The sequence below is a fragment of the Delphinus delphis genome, chromosome 3 (assembly GCF_949987515.2).
Source record: "Delphinus delphis chromosome 3, mDelDel1.2, whole genome shotgun sequence".
Classification (NCBI taxonomy): Eukaryota; Metazoa; Chordata; class Mammalia; order Artiodactyla; family Delphinidae; genus Delphinus; species Delphinus delphis.
In genome coordinates this window covers 39,328,161-39,348,198 of record NC_082685.1, presented here as the reverse complement: position 1 = coordinate 39,348,198, position 20,038 = coordinate 39,328,161, and the positions used below count along the sequence as shown (strand labels likewise).

The following is a 20,038-nucleotide window of genomic DNA, read 5'->3' as shown; positions in this document are numbered from 1 at the left end:
CAGCTGGGAGTCAATGGGGCCGGATACCCAGGGGCAACCAACAGCAGCAAAAACTGCTTGTCTGGAGCAAAAGGATTAAAGAAGGTCAAATGCTAAAGAGCAAGAATAACACCATATTGTCAGGGGCAGCTGGAAGGGGCCACTACAATGGAAAGGTCAGAACTGACTGGTGGTGGGGAAAATCTGATTCTTTCTCTACTGCTGTACTTACAGCAAGGAGATAGGCCCAGCAAGTCTAACACCACTCTTTATTCTACAAAGGATTTTCAGTTTGACCAAACTCCACTTCTGCTTTATTTTGGGATCCTGGCACCATTATACTTCACATGTCAATCTCTGTAATTACTGTGAAGGGAAATTTAATTCATTCGTATCTGATGCTCACAAAGCTAAATTTCAATCGCTTTCCATTTTAAAAAGCGAGGTGTTTTAAAACATCTATGCTTGAGCCAGGAAACTAAGTCCTCAGGTCAGAACTCATGAACAGTAAAATGTTCATCTTCTCAAAACTCTGTGATGACCCAGATGGAGGGGGAAAGGGGAGGAGGGAGGTCCAAGAGGGAGGGGATATAGGTATACACATAGCTGATTCACTTCACTGTACAGCAGAAACTAACACAACATTGTAAAGAAATTTTACCCCAATTAAAAAAAAAAAAGTTCAAACTGTTTCTCAAAAAATAAATAAAATAAAATAAAAACTCTTGATTAATACAGTCCTACTGATTTTTCAAATAAATATGAAGGTTTGTACAAATTCATAACAATTAAAAAAAACTACCTTGATCTGAAGAACAGCAGATCAGGGCCTTAACCCCACTCCCAGAAAGGGTGTTGGCCAGGCGCCCGACCCGCTCAGATTTGCCCAATGATCCCGGAGAAGGCAAGTGCCCCAACAGTGCAGCAAGGGAAGAGAGCGGAGGGAGGGAGGGAGAAAAACACATGCACGCCAAAAAAAAAAGATGTCCCCTAAAATAAAATGAGCATTTAAACTGCTTGTCAGCCGGCTCCCTAACAAAGCCAGTAGTGTATTCACAGGCATTTGCATAAATGCTGCTGGTGAGTTCACCATAGCTGCTAGCGCTAATGGTCCAGAAAGTAATTTAGTCACTTCTCCCAGCATTCTATGTCAGAATGATGAGCAGCAGCACTTTGCCTCGTTGCATATTAGATCATTGGATAATAAAGTGTTAGCGCATGCAAGCTGACAGGGTCCCTGCACTACAGCTTTTGAGGGCGCCGCTTCTTGCCACGGGGGAAAAAAAAAAGAGAGAAACTGACGCCACGGTAGGCCTTACATTCAGGTCAACACAACCTGAAACTCAGAAGAGCAGCGATAGTACACTCCGCAGGCCCTCTGAAGATCCCCAGCACACAGGCCCCACAGTCTGCCCAAGCGATGGGGAAGGCGTGGGAGGGGCACACAGGCCAGAGCTGTGCATTTACCGCCCATGGGGTCAGCTCCGCGGCTCTGATCCCAAGCCTATGCTTTTCCAAAAATCACAATCCTGAGAGCAGTTAGCTTCTGAGGCTGCTTCTCCCCACAACGGTACATCTTCTACAAAGCTGTTGCTTGAACAGAAAAACCTCACTGGCCTAAACTCGCTCATAGATATCTAGCCAAAGGAAATCTCAGTATTTATGAATGAAGAAAAAAATAGGAGGGAGGACAGTCACCACGAGATCCAGTGCGCCAGGATTCACCCTCTCTGGACCACACCAGAGTCTGTGAAATAAATCCACCTTTGTCAACTCTCCTACTTGAAATACAGGGACAGTTATCCGAGCACAGAGGTCTGTGAGTCCATGGGTCACACAGGCATGAATGTAACACGTGGTCACTATTTCTCTCATATGCAAAAAGATGAGCCGTGGAAGAGAACTTTCCTCCAACCGTCTGACAAGCCCAAGACAAACAGAGATGTGCAGAATGGCTCAAAATAATTCAGGCTACCTGTAAATGAGTTGGTACAGAGCCCAGAAGGAGGGAAAACAAGACTCCTACAGGTCACCTAGGAGGTGAAAATACTGCGCGCAGTCTCGCTGTGGGGCAGCTGTGTGAGGTGGGGTGGAGGCGGGAGCGGCCGAGGAGGGCCATGGCTCTGTGAGTCTTAAACAGGGCATTCTTCAATGGCAAGATGAAGCATTACCATGCCCCCAAATTGATGCAAACTAGCATCTAAGTCCACTCCCACACATCACCAATGAAGAGCCCATAGTCACTCTCTGCTGAGTAGATATTTATGTATCAGCGGGAAGCGTCTAAATGAGTGGGTGGTTATGTGTGGTTGGTTGATTCATTCTGCAGAGAAGCAGATTTCCACATTATTGTCATTACTGAGAACCTCAAAGTGTCTGCCTTTTTATTCTTCTGGATAGAAGTGAAGTCAGGTTTTGGTGAGAGGGAGGCCCCCTAGCTGAAGGAGACAGGACACACCCAAGTCCCCAGTGATGGTTAACCGTAAATAAACAGTGAAATGTCATCATTTTCTTGAGAGACACGCTAAGAAGAACGTGGCCATTTGTGGACTGGTCACCTGCAGCAGAGGAATAAAATGTTGTCTTTAAAACTTAGAATAGTTTGTTGTTGTTTTTTGTTTTTTTTTTTTTACAAATTATGCGAATCTAAAAGGAAAGGTGGTGGCAATGGATAAATTAAGATTAGATTTACCATACCTATACAAATACAGATTAAGTACATATATCAGAAAGCCCGAGCACATAGCAAGGGAGGTCTACGGAACACTCTGTAATCTTTTACATGGGAAAAGGATCTGTACGTGAATAGATATATATGATGTACGAATGAACCAGATCGTGTACACCTAGGACAAACTGTATTCTAATCATTACCCCAATTAAAACAACGAAAAAAAAAAAACTTAGAATGAAATGCTAGCCCAGCCGAAATATTAATATGTTCACCTAGAAGGGAGAATATTTGAGCTGGGAGGCAGCTTAGCGACGTTCTGATGCAGAGATCTCCAAATGTGAGCCTGTGGCTGTCTTCTACCTAAGTGACTTTCCCCCCTGTTCCTCCCTTCAGGGGCTAAAACATTTGTAATTAGTTACCAGCAATTAAAAAATAGGAGAGTTTTACTTCTGGTCAAACTGGAGCATCTGACCCCACCCGGCTCTCCCTGCCCTGGGTGACAACTGCCTGGGGCTGGGGTCGGCAGAGCATGAACTTGTCCTTCTTCCGCAGTCTCCACCCAGCCCACTTCCCCCGTGCACGTGACCTGCCCCCACCCAAGGCACACATTTTTTTTTTTTTTTTTACCCCTACAGATCATCCCTTTCATTTTGCCAAGAAGGAAACTAAGGATCCCAAAAGGTAAGTCGACTTGTCCAAGGTCACACAAAGGCCAGAAATGAAGCTCAGACCTGAATTTGGTTTCCCAGCTCCTATTTCAAGGCTCTTTTTCCTCCACATCATGATGTCAAATAATGTTCCTGACCGCCAAGCCCTAGAGGCGTCCTGGCTAGCTGGTTGTTTTTTACTGGTTTGTGTTGGGATTTTTTTTTTTGGTGGAGGGATGATTTACAAGGCATTGTGTGCTCTCCAACGACCTTCCCAAGGGCAGGCATGGGAGCTGGATGTGGTCTGCACTTGGAGCACATTTTGAAACTGTGAATCCATGACTGTTAGATACCAAAATGACAGTCAAGTCTGTTCCCAGACACGACAGTAACTAACCAGTCATAGTCGAAAACAAGACTTTAGCTTTTAAGCTAGTGCTGTCCAAATTGTACCGACTGAGTATTTACCTATTTTTTCCTTCTTCTTTTCACCTAAATATCTCTAATGATACAATGCCTGAAGTGACTCCAAGGGTATTAAAAGGCAACATTACTGTAAAGTGAGGATTAGAATAATTTTAAGTACAGAAATGGAACTAGGAATGTAATCACGAGCAGGTGTTCCAAATGGCCTCCTGCAAAAAGTAATATCCATACATCTCAGCACTAATGAAACCATAAAGAAGTAGCTTTTGGAATACGCTGGTTTATTTTAAGAAGACTGTAACACTGGATTGGTAAAGAATCCCTTCTACGAGTGTTACACCTGGCTAACTAATAAAAAAGTACAGTTTTGTGTATTCCTTAACTGCAGGGGAAAAAATCAGGCAAAATGATGACAGTGGTGTGTTTATTAAATTGGGACGCTGACAGGGAAAGGAGTTTTCTACCTTATGAACTATATCACAGACAGCTCATGGCCCATCAAAAAGTCAGACAATCGGGTGGTAGTTTGTGTGATAGTGTTTTTAAAAGAATCTGGATGACCTAGCAAACTGGAAAGTGAAGTGGGGAAATGAGTTAAGAGTTTAATTTGAGGAGACTGGAGAAAATCTACCATGTTGATTGATATCCAGTAGAGTCTCAGTCACTGTCCTGGGTGGGTGGGTGGATGGATGGATGGATGGATGGATGGATGGATGGATGGATGGATGAACAGAGGGATACATTATATATACATGCAGCACAGAAACATTTGGACATATGCTAAATCCAGCCTATAGTTCCTTTGAGTGGCATTTACTTTCCTTGGTTCAAATTTTTGCCTGATTTCCTCCAGTCCACTCAAGGGTACAACTCATTAGCCATAAAATCAAGACAAATGTGATTTCTCCCCACCAAATTCTACCTACATAAAGCAGACTGTATCATGTGGTAATGAGGGTAGGGGTGTGCACAGGGCATGGGAGGGACATTTAGTTTGGACTTTATATTCAGAAAACACCTCCAACCTAGACTTCAGACCTTATCTCCAAAAGAAGTTAAGTATGTAGTCACAGAGCTACACCAGCAGGACTGTAAAGACAGTGAAGTTCATTATACAACCAGGTCAACCATAAACTTAAAATATATCATGATTTTTGTTGCCCTGTTTTGGCCCTTCATTATTTTTTAATCAAGTGGGAGCTTAAAATAAAGCAGGGGTCCAGTCTCCCTCTGTCTTTCAACCTGAAGGAAGGATGTGTCAGCCATTTCCAGGGTAGGGAGCTATGCAACAAGAAAGGCTGGCCCTCAAAGACATCCTCCTGTCTTTAAATACTCAGCATCAATATTGTTCAACAGGACATTTGAAATTTGAAAAGGGGTAGAGCATGTGGTGGAGTTGTAAGAAAGAAACCAAACAAATGCACAGTTAAAGTAGCAATGCCAACCAATGAAAATGATTCGCCTACCATGTTCCAGATAAGAGGGCGTACCTTCCGAGGGGTCAAGCCTCCGAGCCCTCCGCCCATGCTTGGAGTTATTATGGACAAACATATTATCAGAGACTGCCAGGACATGGCCATCCACATTGACTGTCGTAGACACCACGACCTGGAGACAGAAGAGAGAAATGAAGGAACATTTTAATATAAAAGCATGGAGGGTAATAAACTCAAGTTAAATAAATAACAGCTGGGAGCTGAAGAAAATTGCATAGCTATTTCACATAATAACTGGTGCTTATGCTGTACAAGTCTAACAAGAGGAGCTATTGATGAGTGGGTCTTTGGCATGGAACGCTTTTGATGCAGTTTTAAGTAAAATTGCACAGTTTATAGTTATACAGCAGAAGGTACACTGTTAACCATAATTTTAACAGGAAGATCTTTATTAGCATATTTTTTTTACACAAGGGTGGTTGTGTTTCACCTAAATTGCCCTTCAGTTTAGACACTGAAGCAGATATCACAGTTGATCATGCAAATAAAACTCTTTTGAATCTTTAAAATATTTCTTCCCCCCAGCACTGCGTCAGGGTTAAGGGGATAGAGAAATGAAAAAGAGAGGTTTCAGTGAGAGCTGGGATGAAGCTTTCTCTCCTGGGTGTCTTTTTGGGGTTTCTTGTACTTTTTTTCTTACCACATTAGTTTAGTTAATCAGACATCAGACCAAAGCCCCCCTCACCACCACGACCACCACCCCAAAATCCACGCTAATCAAGGGACTTAGAGCTGTGTTTCAAAGCCAAAAAAAAAGAAAAAAAAGAAAAAAAGATAGCCCTGGCCCAAGGTACATTCAGCTACTGGGGCGGTCTCATAAACTGACTGAACGGAGTTTGCCGGAAAGGACAGAGGCAAAGGTGTTTTCTCAGAGAACTTTGACTAAAACACTGAGACAAAATGACCTACAGTTCTCCTTATATTAAATGGGTAAGAGGATTAAAACCCAACCCCACAGAGATATGTTTATTCATGCGACCTCTTACAACCAAATATAATAATTGTCTGTAATTGCAGCTTCAGCACCCACCTCATGCTCTGACATGGGAAACAGCAATCAGCCGGCTCCCGTTTAATCCACCTATTATGTTGACTAATTAACTTTGCTCCACAGTTTATTTCTTCCTCCATTATCAGCCCCTGTCAGCCGCAAGCACCCTGCAGCACAGGGGGGACCTCAGGCTCTTTGATTGATCACCGATAGATTGACATGCAGATTAATTTAATTAGAATCACCTCACTTGAGAAATGAAAGACAATGGCAAGAGGGCTAATAGATCTGCTCTTATAATGAGGCGAACCTCCAGAGCCAAGGCTGAGGTTTTCTGATTTATTTTTGCTCAATTCCCTGGTTGCTTGGAAAGACTCGTGCTTTAATTGCTCTTGGTTTTGAGACGCCTAAGCCCCCGAAGAGGTGAAACGTTTTACAAGGATTGGCACATACTGAGGCCCCAGTTTCTGAGGAAGACTTTTCTCCAAGTTGGGGAAAGGGGACCCTGACTTCTAGAGCCTTGAGCAATGCTACGATTTCATCACCTGAGTTGGGCAGAGGGGAAAATGCTAGGCCCGGGAACCGTAAGCCCTGCCTGGCAGAGCACCCTGCCCCCAATCCACCAATGGTTGCCATACTTAAAAGTTCCACTGTCCCCTCTTTGACCTAAAGGCATCCTGGCAAAATATGGCAGATTTCCTTCCCCCTTGCCTTCAAGATGGCAACCAAATTTTTTGTTGTTGTTGTTTTCCTTCGGGCCCTCCCCTCTGCGGACCCAAGGCCCTGCTCCTTTTATCCAGGCTCTAGTATTTCTCAGACCCATGAAGCAACACTGTGGTCATCCTGCCGTGGGGTCTCCCAGGGATGACTGCTGGGGAGGGCTTCTGTGGGATCCCCTCCACCCTCCCTCAGGGTCTTCACCTTGACCCCCCCCCCCAACCAGGACTTGGAGCCTCGCCTGATTTTATTTTTTATCTCTATTTTGTTAAAATGCAAAGTAAACAATTAAGAGAGTCCATTCAGGGACTCAGGGTATTCTCTTTAGTCATTGTGAAACCCAAAATTCCAGCCAGGGCAAGTCATTCATGGAAGGATGCAGTAAGTTTGAAGCAGCAGTTTGCAAAGTGGTTTTTCTCTTTCTTCATGATTGATCAACCAGATGTGACAGCCTGAAGTTTCTGTGTATGTCTCATCAATTGTAGGTTAATTTAGAAGAAGAAGGAAGAGGAGGAGGAGGAGGGAGAGGAGAAGAAAGTTCTCTATTCTTTTATTTTCAAAAAGTACTATGAGTGGTGGCAGAGTCCATATTATTTAAAGCAACGGAAACTCACTTTTCTTTTTAGTTAAGAAGATGACTTCGTGGGGCATTTACAATTATGTAACAGAGCTGGGTCTTTCAGAGAAATTTTGATTTACTGCAAGACCACAAATGAGTGGTCACTGGAGTCGTTAGCTGAAGAAACTATAAAAGGAATGACAAACGGTATCTGTTCGCAGTGTCAGGAAATACAGAAAGTGGTTATTCTAGACGTCTGTCTTAAGAAAAAAAAAGGCAATGACAATCCACTGTGCACCTGTAAGACTGAGTGCTACAGGCTTAAAATATTCAGTATCATTTAAAGACCCTGTCATCTAATTCCTACATTGAACAAAAATATCGAGACGGTTAAGAAAAAAAAAAGAAAACTACACCCTATATGTTTTTATTTTCTTGGTAAGAGAAGGATCACCAAGACCACATGTGCAGTAAGATCATTTCATTGAAAGACCAGTTACAATTGGAGAAAGATGATACAGAGAACCCTCATGCCTTTAATTTCCAGCAAATAAACACCTATTATGTTTCTCAAAAACTCATAACACAACACATTTTAACTTCCCTACCCTGAAAAAATTTCTCTCATTCCAATTTGGAAATGATCAGGATATAGTTAAATAAAATAAATGCTGCAATTAATCCACAGAGAAACTTGTAAATAAAAAAAAAATCTAATGGTGAGATGCAAAGGGAGCACTGAAAAGTCCTTTAAAAATAAGCCTATAGTAGGAGGGAAAAGGGCCTTTACAGTTTAAACACAAGATTAATGAGGTGCTGACACATTCATGCAGGCAAAGGGACAGATGGACCTGCCAAATCTTCCACCTTCCCAAATTGTGTCAACAAAACCCAGCTTGAATTTGAGACAGATAAACATGGAAAATGATTTTACACTTGGACTCAACCACCCCTTCCCTTTCAACCTCCTTCCTCACTCCCCTGACCCAGGGTAAGATGAGGAACAGGTATATTTAGAATTTTATGGTATCTGTTATAATTAAAACTTTACTCTCTAGAACTGCACTAATACAGTAATCACACATGTGGCTGTTTAATTTTAAATTAAGTAAAATTTAAAATTCCATTGTTCCCAAGTTTCCATAGCCACATTTCAAGTGGTCAGTAGCTGCATGTGGCTGACGCCACTATAATAGGGCAGTTATAGAACATTGCAGAATATTCTACTGGACAGTGCTGCTATAGAATGGTTTTTTGTGGGGTTTTTTTGCGGTACGCGGGCCTCTCACTGTTGTGGCCTCTCCCGTTGCGGAGCACAGGCTCTGGATGCGCAGGCTCAGCGGCCATGGCTCACAGGCCCAGCTGCTCCGCGGCATGTGGGATCCTCCCGGACTGGGACACAAACCCGTGTCCCCTGCATTGGCAGGCGGACTCTCAACCACTGCGTCACCAGGGAAGCCCTATAGAATGGTTTTGAAATAAATTGTTCTAACTTATTCATGAGGATGCCCAATTTATTCCTCCTGAAATAAGTATTAAGCCAGGTGGACATGTTTAGGGTCGTATACATATATATTTTTATCCCTGTATCTTTTGGAAGTAAATTTCTATTTGGGGGAGGGGCATGGCTTTTTAGTATAGCAATCCAGAGATGTGCTGATGAATACCCAGTGTGTTCCCTGGTATCTTCTGTTTGCAACCAACCCTCCAGGTGAGGGGATAAAAAGGGCGAAGGGAAGTCCACAGGTACCCACAGACTTCGGGGATTTTACAATGAAGTTTCTGACTTCTTGGCTCATATCAGTGGTTCAGAAATTTTCTCTGTTATATCCTGGATCTAAATTCCCTGAAGGTTATTACTCTTACTATCTACCCCCATCTATTTAGAATTAGAAAAAATTCAACACAAAATTTATGACTTTTGACTCTCAATCTTTCCTAGCTGATGTTGTCTTTGGCCAGCTTAACTTAACCTCTCTAAGCCCCAGTGTCCCTGACTCTCAAATGGAAATGATAATAGTACCTAACTCATAAGGTTACTGTGAGGCTTATATTATTTAAAGTGGTTAGCAATGGTTTCCAGTTCTTATAGAGCAAATGTTAGCAGTGGTAGCATAGTTGTTGCTTTGTTGGTGATCTCGTCAAAAAGTTCAAGAGTCTATAAACTTATTTTAAATACAAGGCTGCAGAAATTATTTCTTCTACATTCACTGCTCTATCAGTTTAACACTGAAATCTTACAAATTTAAAGACCTTCGTGCTCATGATACATAATTATATAATTTAGACCTCTTGTGAATTGCAAGTTTCTATGGTTTATGTAATTTTGCTCTCTATAAACCATCTTCCTATTGGCGTTTTACATTCTAGGCTTGAAATGAAATAAAACCTTACAGCTTTGAAAACAGTCCATAAATTTTCTGCATCTTATCAATGCAGTCTAGTTTCCCCAATACTTCATTTGAATGAGGGGTTCTCTGAGAGTTTTCTTATTGGTAATTATTTCTTTGCTATCATTCCTTAGGTTGTCCCTCTTCCCTTCCTATCAAGCCGGAGACTTTGTATGTCCCAACTATATTATCTCAGATTCATGAAGCATGATCTCTGTCTCATGAGCAGATTTTCAGAAAGACACAAGCAGCTAAATTCAGTCATGAGTGGCAGATCACATTAACAAAAGTAGCAGCTCATGTGGAAGAAGGGGTTAGGACAGAAGCAACAAAAAGAGTTGAAATCTGTGTCTTCAAATATTTCTAGAACAAATACAGCGCTGGGGGAAAATTAAATCATAAAAATATTTTCACTGTTTAAATTTAGAATATTTTGGTAGGCAGTACCTCTAAAATATAACCACTTTAGCAACTTAATTTTGAATAATGATTTAAAAATTATAAATCTTGGTTTTCAATGCTAATATATGATAATTCAGTGTAAGGAAATTAGTGCTAAAGTTGGTCTATTACATGGCTTCCTTACCTCGGGGGTTAGCTTATTCTATGTTTGCATTAATTCAGAGCCCTTAATAATGAGGCATGAAATGCACTGACCAGAAGTACATGAAATAAAAAGGCATTAAGCAACATTCCATGGAATAATACTCGACAATAAAAAGGAACAAGCTACTGATACATCTGGATGAATCTCCTGAGAATTAGGTCAAGTGAAAAAGCCAATAACAAAAGGCTACATACTGCATATTATGGGCTGAATTTTGTCTCCCACAAAATTCATACGTTGAAGTCCTAATCCCAGAACCTCAGAATGCGACTGTATTTGGAGACAGGGCCTTTGAAGGGGTAATTAAGTTAAAATGAGGCTGTTCGGGTGAGACTTAATCTAATCTGATTGGTGTCCTTATAAGAAGAGGAACTTTGGGCACACAAGGTGTTCATGCAAAGAGGAAAGACCATGTGAGGACACAGTGAGAAGGTGGCCATCTGCAAGCCAAGGAAAGGCCTCAGAGGAAACCAAACCTGCTGACACCTTGAGCTGGGACTTCCAGCCTCTAGAACTTTGAGAAAATACATTCCTGTTTTTATGCCACCTGGTCTGTGGTATTTTGTCACAGCAATCATAGCAAACTAGTACACTGCATGATTCTATTTATTTATTCTTGAAATAGCAAAAGTTTAGAAGTGAACAAAGTAGTGGTTGCCAGGGATTAGGGACAGAGGGAAGGTGGATGGGGCTACTATAGAAGGACAACAGGGGGGATCCTTGTGTGGACAGAAATATCCAATATCTTGACTGTGGTGATAGATACACAGACCTACACATGATAAAATTTTATAGCACTAAAAGCATACATACACAGATGAGTACAAGTAAAACTAGTGACATATGAATAACATGGATGGACTGTATCAATGTTTATATCCTGTATGAATACTGTACGGTACAATGTAATATTGCCCAATAGTTTTGTAAAATATTACTATAAGGGTAGACTGAGTAAAGGATACACAGGATCCCTCTGTATAATTTTGAACAACTGCATGTGAATCTATGATTATATCCATAACAAAAATTTGACTAAATAAAAGGCATCAGCAACCAGAATGTCCTTCAATAGGTAAACGGATAAACAAACTGGTAATCCATAGAATGGAGGATGATGCAGCAAAAAAAAAGAAATGAGCTTATACTACCCAAAGCAATCTACAGACTCAATGCAATCCCTATCAAATGCCAATTAAATCCCTATCAAATGCCAATTACCAATGGCATTTTGCACAGAACTAGAGCAAAAAATTCTACAATTTCTATGGAAACACAAAAGACCCCGAATAGCCAAAGCAACTTTGAGAAAGAAAAATGGAGCTGGAGGAATCAGGTTCCCTGATTTCAGACTATACTACAAAGCTACAGTAGCCAAAACAGTATGGTACTGGCACATAAACAGAAATATAGATCAATGCAACAGAATAGAAAGCTCAGAGATAAACCCACACACATATGGTCACCTTATCTTTGACAAAGGAGGCAAGAATATACAACGGAGAAAAGACAGCCTCTTCAATAAGTGGTGCTGGGAAAACTGGACAGCTACATGTAAAAGAATGAAATTAGAACACTTCCTAACACCATACACAAAAATAAACTCAAAATGGATTAAAGACCTAAATGTAAGGCCAAACACTATAAAACTCTTAGAGGAAAACATAGGCAGAACACTCTATGACATAAATCACAGCAAGATCCTTTCTGACCCACCTCCTAGAGAAATGGAAATAAAAACAAAAATAAACAAATGGGACCTAATGGAACTTAAAAGCTTTTGCACAGCAAGGAAACCATAAACAAGACAAAAAGTCAACTTATGGAATGGGAGAAAATATTTGCAAATGAAGCAACTGACAAAGGATTAATCTCCAAAATATACAAGCAGCTCATGCAGCTCAATATCAAAAAGACAAACAACCCAATCCAAAAGTGGGCAGAAGACCTGAATAGACACTTCTCCAAAGAAGACATACAGATTGCCGACAAACACATGAAAAGATGCTCAACGTTACTAATCATTAGAGAAATGCAAATCAAAACTACAATGAAGTATCACCTCACACCAGTCAGAATGGCCATCATCAAAAAATCTAGAAACAATAAATGCTGGAGACGGTGTGGAGAAAAGGGAACCCTCCTGCACTGTTGGTGGGAATGTAAATTGATACAGCCACTATGGAGAACAGTATTCAGATTCCTTAAAAAACTGAAAATAGAACTACCATATGACCCAGCAAATCCACTACTGGGCATATACCATAACTCAAAAAGATACATGTACCACAGTGTTCATCGCAGCACTATTTACAGTAGCCAGGACGTGGAAGCAACCTAAATGTCCCTCGACAGATGAATGGATAAAGAAGATATGGCACATATATGTAATGGAATATTACTCAGTCGTAAAAAGGAACAAAATTGAGTTATTTGTAGTGAGGTGGATGGACCTAGAGTCTGTCATACAGAGTGAAGTAAGTCAGAAAGAGGAAAACAAATACCGTATATTAATGCATACATGTGGAATCTAGAAAAATGGTACTTATGGACCCAGTGGCAGGGCAGGAATAAAGATGCAGATGTAGAGAATGGATTTGAGGACACGGGGCAGGAACGGGAGGCTGGGACAAAGTAAGAGTGTAGCACTGACATAAACACACTACCAAATGTAAAATAGATAGCTAGTGGGAAGCAGCCGCACAGCACAGGGAGATTAGCTTGGTATTTTGTGAGACATAGAGGGGTGGGATAGGGAGGGTGGGAGGGAGGCTCAAGAGGGAGGGGATATGGGGATATGTGCATACATATAGCTGATTCACTTTGTTGTACAGCAGAAACTAACACAACATTGTAAATCAATTATACTCCAATAAAAATGTATAAAAAATAATAAAATTTTAAAAAAAGGAATGAGTTATCAAGGAACAAAAAGACATGAAGGAACCTTAAATGCAAATTGCTAAATGAAAATAGCCAACCTGTAAAGACTATATACTGTATGATTCCAACGATATGACATTTTGGAAAAGGGAAAACTATGGAGATAGTAAAAAGATCAGTGGTTGCCTGGAGTTTGGGAAGAGGGAGGGAGAGATGAATAGGTAGAGCACAGCGGATTTGGGGGGTGGGTAGGGAATGAAACCATTCTATATGATACTGTAATGGTAGATACATAACATCATGAGTTTGTATAAACCCAAAGAATGTACATCATAGTGAGTCCTAGTGCAAACTATGGATGTTAATTGATAATTAACAATATTGTATATCTATATTGACACATCAATTGTAACACATGTATCACACTAATGCAAGGTGTTAATAATAAGGGAAACTGGGGAGGGGGTATTAAGGGAGTATTTGTGATCTCTCTGTACTTTCCCCTCATTTTTCTGTAAACCTAAAACTGCTCTACAAAATAAAGTCTACTGATCAAAATTCTACCCTCTCCTTCACACAGCCCACATTCTACATCCAACCTGTCTACGGAACTACTCTTTATAGTCTCCTCCAACAAGCCACAAGGGACCCAAGAGGTCAGCCAATCTAGTGGCTTCCAACTACAAGTTTTCAAATGTTGTACTGGGGACAACATTTCAGAGAGGGCATCCTAAATTCATCTATAGTAAGGATGCATACCAAAATATTCAGTTACCTGCCTTTATTGATATGGGATCATAACAGTTCTATGTGGAAACACGGTTATCTCATGCACATGAGAAGCTCTAAATTGGCAGTTTCACATCACCTTGACTAATTTTAAAATAGAGAGTGTGATTCTTACTCAATAAATGCAATTACGTTGAAAAATATGTCACCACAAGACATCTGTAGAAGAAAATCACAAAAGGAGTCCCTAGTAGTTATGATACTGCAAATTTGTCCAATGCCTCCTTTTACAGCTTGGAAAACTGAGGTCCAAGAGATTAAAAACACCCTCAAGGCCACAGGATAAATTAAGAGCAGAGGCAAACCCGAAGGGAAACTTCAGACTCCAGGTCCACTTCTCTCGTCAACAGCTTCTGGCCTCTCAAGACAAGCTCCTGGCTTAGGCCCTCTCTCCCCTGCTTCTGGTCTCTTCCAGTACACTTCGCTGTGTCTATCTGGCTGACCACACTTTAGGTATTATTTACATAAAAATGGTCTGCTGCAGTTGGGTCTTCATTAACTCTGTCCTTTAAAATATCCTTGACTGATATGAAACGAGATATTCTCTGAAACCAGCCTGACTGCTAGTTTCTATCTGGTTGAAAGAGCCCAAATAACTCATTAAAAATTATGGAGGACGCATAAACCTACAGGATGTAACAGAGTGGAACTGCAGGAGTGAGGGAGCGAGTAGCTGAATTAAATCCGCCCTTTAAGGCTCAAGGCAAAAATCGCTCTTCTTTTAACAGTAAGACAAGAACAGACACTTCTAAATCCTCAGATTCTTGTGCTAGACTAATTTGGACTATTGGAAACTAGACTCAGCTTCTGTCTCCTGAACTGTGACACACTGTAGACATAAAAAGCTCATCATTGATCTGAACCTAGTTTCTCTCTCTCTGGATCAGGATACTTTTGATGACTCTTGATGGTGTCATTGGCATTTAACTGATGCTCTCCATTTATGTGTTCCCATTGGCCATTTTAAGTAGCAGTAAGCCCAAACATAACAGAACTTCCATGCGCGCTCTCTGCCGATGGGACCGTGGCACACAGGTATGGAAACTGGGAGAAAGAAAGTAGCATATTAGTCATCAGCTCAGTTTCCAGGGTCAGACAGTGCTGAGTTTGAACCCCGACTCCATCATTTACCAGTCTGTAACCTTAGATAAGTCATTTAATCATAGGAATAAGTGCCAGGCATTATTCTATGTACTGGAGAAGCAGCAATGAACAAGACAAAGTATTCACCCATCAAGAGCTTAGTTCCCATTGGGAACAAAAAAGGGTTTTCAGACACTAAATAAATAAGCAATGAAGGAAAATTTTGGAATGTGACAAGTTCCAAGAAGAAAATAAAATGAGGAGAGGGGGGTGACGCCTAGGTGGGAGCTACTTTTGAGTGGATGATTAGGAAGGCCTCTCTAAGGAGGTGACATGTTAGCTGAAATCTGAGTAATAAGAAGTATCCAGCCATTCAATGATATGGCAGAAGAAGTTCCAGGGGGATGGAAAAGCAAGCGCAAAAATCCTGAGGCAGGAATGAGTTTAGTATATTTGGGGAAGAGAAATGATGGAAGAGAAAGGCAGCCAATGTGCCCATTTGGAGGAAAGTAAACAAGGGGAAAAGGGTAGAAAAATAAATAAAATTATATATGTAAAACACTTAGTACAGGGTCTCACACATACTAAGAGCTCTATAAGTTACAACCTAAAAAGTGGAAGAATATAAGAATACCTTCTGTTGGTAAGTCTCAGTAAGTGTAGGCATCCTCAGAACCAATATCCATTGGCAACACTGATCAAACCAAACACTTTTACATCTATCGTTTAATGTATTTTACATTTTTTTCAATAGCAACTGTAATTAATGTAGGAATTTATTTCCTCCTAGTGAAGAGCTACCACTCATCAAATCCCATTCATAAGGATTCCTTTTCAGTGATACATATTTTCTGCCAAGGCCCAGCATAAGGCTCATGCCAAAATACATATTTGCCCAGTAAGCCGTAATGGTTTAATACATCAGGTTGAAAATCCACCATTTGTATTTACCGTGTTATGTGAATTAATCCTATATTCTGAAACTATCATTAGAGCTGCTTTCAGTATAATTAATCAGCATGGTGCATCTTGAAATTATTCTGTAGGAAGAAAGTGATGGCAGCTCGGGCCCCTAGCGTTCTGTTGGTAAAGAATTTAATTGCAAGATGTGCTGTTTGTCAAAATAATATAAGACAGGGGGGTGGGGACAGTGGGAGAGAAATAAAAGGGATAAGAATATTTCCTTCTTTATTTAAGCGCCTTTAAAAGCAGAACGGAACTGCAGGGTTTGGCCATATATTTTAAGAATCCTCTAATCATACACTGTGGGCTTCTGAATAAGTAACGAGGATTCTCCAAAATTTATAGAATTCATCCAAAAACGGGGGGCAGAGTTGCCTTTTAATGTCATTTACCATGTCATCATTTTTGAAAGACCAGACATTTTTGGTGGGAATTTGGGAAGAACAACCTGGTCATTTCTCCTATTTCCTACCCCTCACTCCAAATGATTAGTAAGTGAAAGAAGATTGTTCATCTCCTCAGATAAATGTGAGAGAAACATGAATTGGGGCCTTGTCGTTCTCTCTGCTCAAAAAATCCTTTTGGCTCTTCTCAGGATGAGTTATTCTTTTTTTTTTTTTTTTTCCCGGTACGCGGGCCTCTCACTGTTGTGGCCTCTCCTGTTGCGGAGCACAGGCTCCGGACGCGCAGGCTCATTGGCCATGGCTCACGGGCCCAGGCGCTCCGCGGCATGTGGGATCTTCCCGGACCGGGGCACGAACCCGCGTCCCTTGCATCGGCAGGCAGACTCTCAACCACTGCGCCACCAGGGAAGCCCTAGGATGAGTTATTCTTATCCATTATCTTGGAGTTTAAAAGTCCCCTCCTCAGAAGTCTTCCCTGGTCACCTGCTTTAAAGTAGGTTCCCATCCCTGATCCCACACTGGTATTCTCTCTCATAATATCCTGTTTCACTTCCTTTATAGCAATAATTAAAACTTTTAATGATGTGTAATTATTTGTACACAGCGTAGCAGCTGATGGTAATCGTTCCTTATATATCCATTTTCTCTTCTTCTTGGGTGGTACAACTAGACACTCTCAGGTCCCTCTGTGGTTACACATGGCTGTGTGACAGACTTCTAGCCAGTGGAATGTGGGCAGATTTGACAAGGATCACTTCGAAGACCAGGGTTTAAGAAGTCCACGTGCCCCCTGCATGCACTCTTTACCCTTCAACTGGATGGATGGAGACAACGAGGTTCTAGGAAATGGTGGAGACACAGGTCCCCAAACTACTTCATGTATAAGATCTGCTCACCAACCAGGAACACCTGCCTTGTACCATTACACTAGCAAGAAACAACCTTCTCTTGTACACAAGCCATTATATATTCTTTGGTCTATTTCTTACAGCAGCTAGTATTAACCTAACTAATAGACCCTGACTAGAATATAAGTTTCATTAGGGCAAACACTCAGTCTTTTTTGTTCATCACGGTACACTCACCACCTTCCAGGTCAATAAATACTACTGAGTGCAGGCATGCATGCAGGAACAAAGATATATTACATTTATGTTCACATGTAGTTACAGAGCTAACATTTATACACAGATAGAGATTTACATCCTATGGAAAACTTTGTTAAAGAGATAAGATGAACCTGGAAATTTACTTCCCAGTCTCCAGGTATTATGGTATCTACTGTGATGACAGCTTGTACCCAATTCTTGTTCCTCCCCTCAACACCCCACTCCGCCAGCCCCAACAAGGAAAGCTATTGATAAGGATTTAAATCTTAACCTAGAATTGTCTAGCTCCTGTCAGTTAAAAACGAGACCTGTGACATGGCTTTAACACAGTCCTTTGACATTAGCGTGTTTTTAGTGTCAAGATGAAGAAATGGGCTCATTTAGTCACAGTGAAATTCTCCCTGTCATGAGCTGTCTTCATTCACAGCTTTCCCTCCTACTCTCTTCCTCCCCATGTCCCCACACCCGCCAGAACTGAATGAAGCCTGTATCCACTGTTGTATTTAAGCAAGTTTGTTACCCTAACCACAGCCTGGGGATTTCAAAAGAAAACATCCATTATAAAAAAAGAAAAAAGAAAAAAGATTGTACCAGATTCTCTACAAGGTTTATTCCATACTGCCTTAAAATATGAACACAGCCGAGCTCTACAGAAAGTGATTAATTTCTTGAAAACGCTAAGGTCACACTAATTGACATGACCTGTGTAATTAAGCAGTCTCTGTTTACACACCAGAAGCTCAGTCGCTGTGAGTCTGAGTTTGCTTGACAGAATGTCTTTACATGTCAAGAGATCAACAACCTTTCTTATGTCCTCCTCAGTCACCTACACAGGCCCCTGATTGCTGTTCAGAGGAGACACGCTCTGGCACGGCTGCATGAAGATCAGGCTGGCCTGGTAAGCATACAAAACGGGGTGAGAGAAAAAGCGGCTCCCACGACAGGTGGGGGGAGCCCACTGAATTGGCAGAAGAGTGCCTTCTCACTCAGATGTCTCCAGGCCTCCGGTTTTCAGTATGATGGGGAAAAGTCACATTGAGATGTAAAGAGTAGAAGGGAGTTTTCTTGTGCCCAAATGACACTCTCTCACTCCCCCCGCCCCCTGCCCAGAGGCAACAGTGACATCAAAATATTTGAAACCAGGGCTTCCCTGGTGGCGCAGTGGTTGAGAGTCCGCCTGCCGATGCAGGGGACGCGGGTTCGTGCCCCGGTCCGGGAAGATCCCACGTGCCACGGAGTGGCTGGACCCGTGAGCCATGGCCGCTGGGCCTGCGCGTCCAGAGCCTGTGCTCCGCAGCGGGAGAGGCCACAGCGGTGAGAGGCCCGCGTACCGCAAAAAAAAAAAAAAAAAAAAATATATATATATATATATATTTGAAACCAGCTTCCTAATTAGCGTACTATGAGAAAAATGATGGAAATCAATGACTATTCATAGGAAAAGTTCCACCAGTGTTTCTAGGACACACCTCTGTCAGCCAGGGAAGCTGCAGGGAAGACTAATCCTCCCGCGCTTGATTTAGTCCTAACAGTTGGGAACTTCAGTGTGATTTCTGAACAGAGCTCTCTGAGCTGCCAGGGGCCACTGGACTCAGGCTTCACTTGGTGAGGGGGTCTTTCTTGCCCCGGAGAAGTGGCTAAAACCTCCATCGATTAGGTGAAGCGCAGGCAGTTTTCTGCGCAACAGCTTCTTTCTCTAAAGTTCATACGAATAAACACTGACCAACACTGTGGCTCTGATCAGAAACAGTGCTCAAGTTCTTCCCCTTCCACACAACTCCACGCACTGCTTGGTGAGCTTTGCTGGCATCCCGGTGTCCTGCATGCGGACGGTATCCTTAGGTTCTATTCAGGGCAAATACCCCTTTTGAAAATGCTCCTCAGCTTTCCCGGGATTCTAACACGTATTCATGGGTAGCCACTGGGGCTCTCAGGTGTTGAGAAACCTCTTTACTGCCTCACTAAGTATCTGCCTACAGGCTCTGGACAAGTTATTTACTGTCCCATGACACTAGAGAACATCTGAGTCGGACTGACTGGGTTGAATCACTGCCTCACTACTTAGTAGATGGGTGACTTTGGGCAAATTGCTTAACTTCTCTAGACTTCAGTTTCCTCATCTGTAAAATGGGAATAATCCCTATTTGCACATTCCTAAACCCTATATATTGTGAAGATAAATATGATAACTCATGTAAAATACTTAGCACAGTACCTCTCACATAGTGAGTACCCAATAAATGTTAGTTTCATCATCATCATTACGGACAGTGTCCATAGTCATACATCAAGGTACACACATGGACACATACAGTTATACA

The 20,038-nt window shown here is 41.6% G+C and overlaps 1 protein-coding gene across 2 annotated transcripts in view; it reads right to left on the bottom strand.

Moving 5' to 3' along the window:
• EBF1 (EBF transcription factor 1) overlaps positions 1 to 20,038 on the bottom strand; it is a 398,056-nt gene that overhangs the window by 118,771 nt on the left and 259,247 nt on the right. For both annotated transcript variants that reach the window (XM_060008445.1, XM_060008444.1), the window contains one exon: positions 5,193 to 5,334. In XM_060008445.1, coding sequence (XP_059864428.1) covers positions 5,193 to 5,334 — 142 coding nt within the window. The remainder of the gene's footprint in view (positions 1 to 5,192; positions 5,335 to 20,038) is intronic.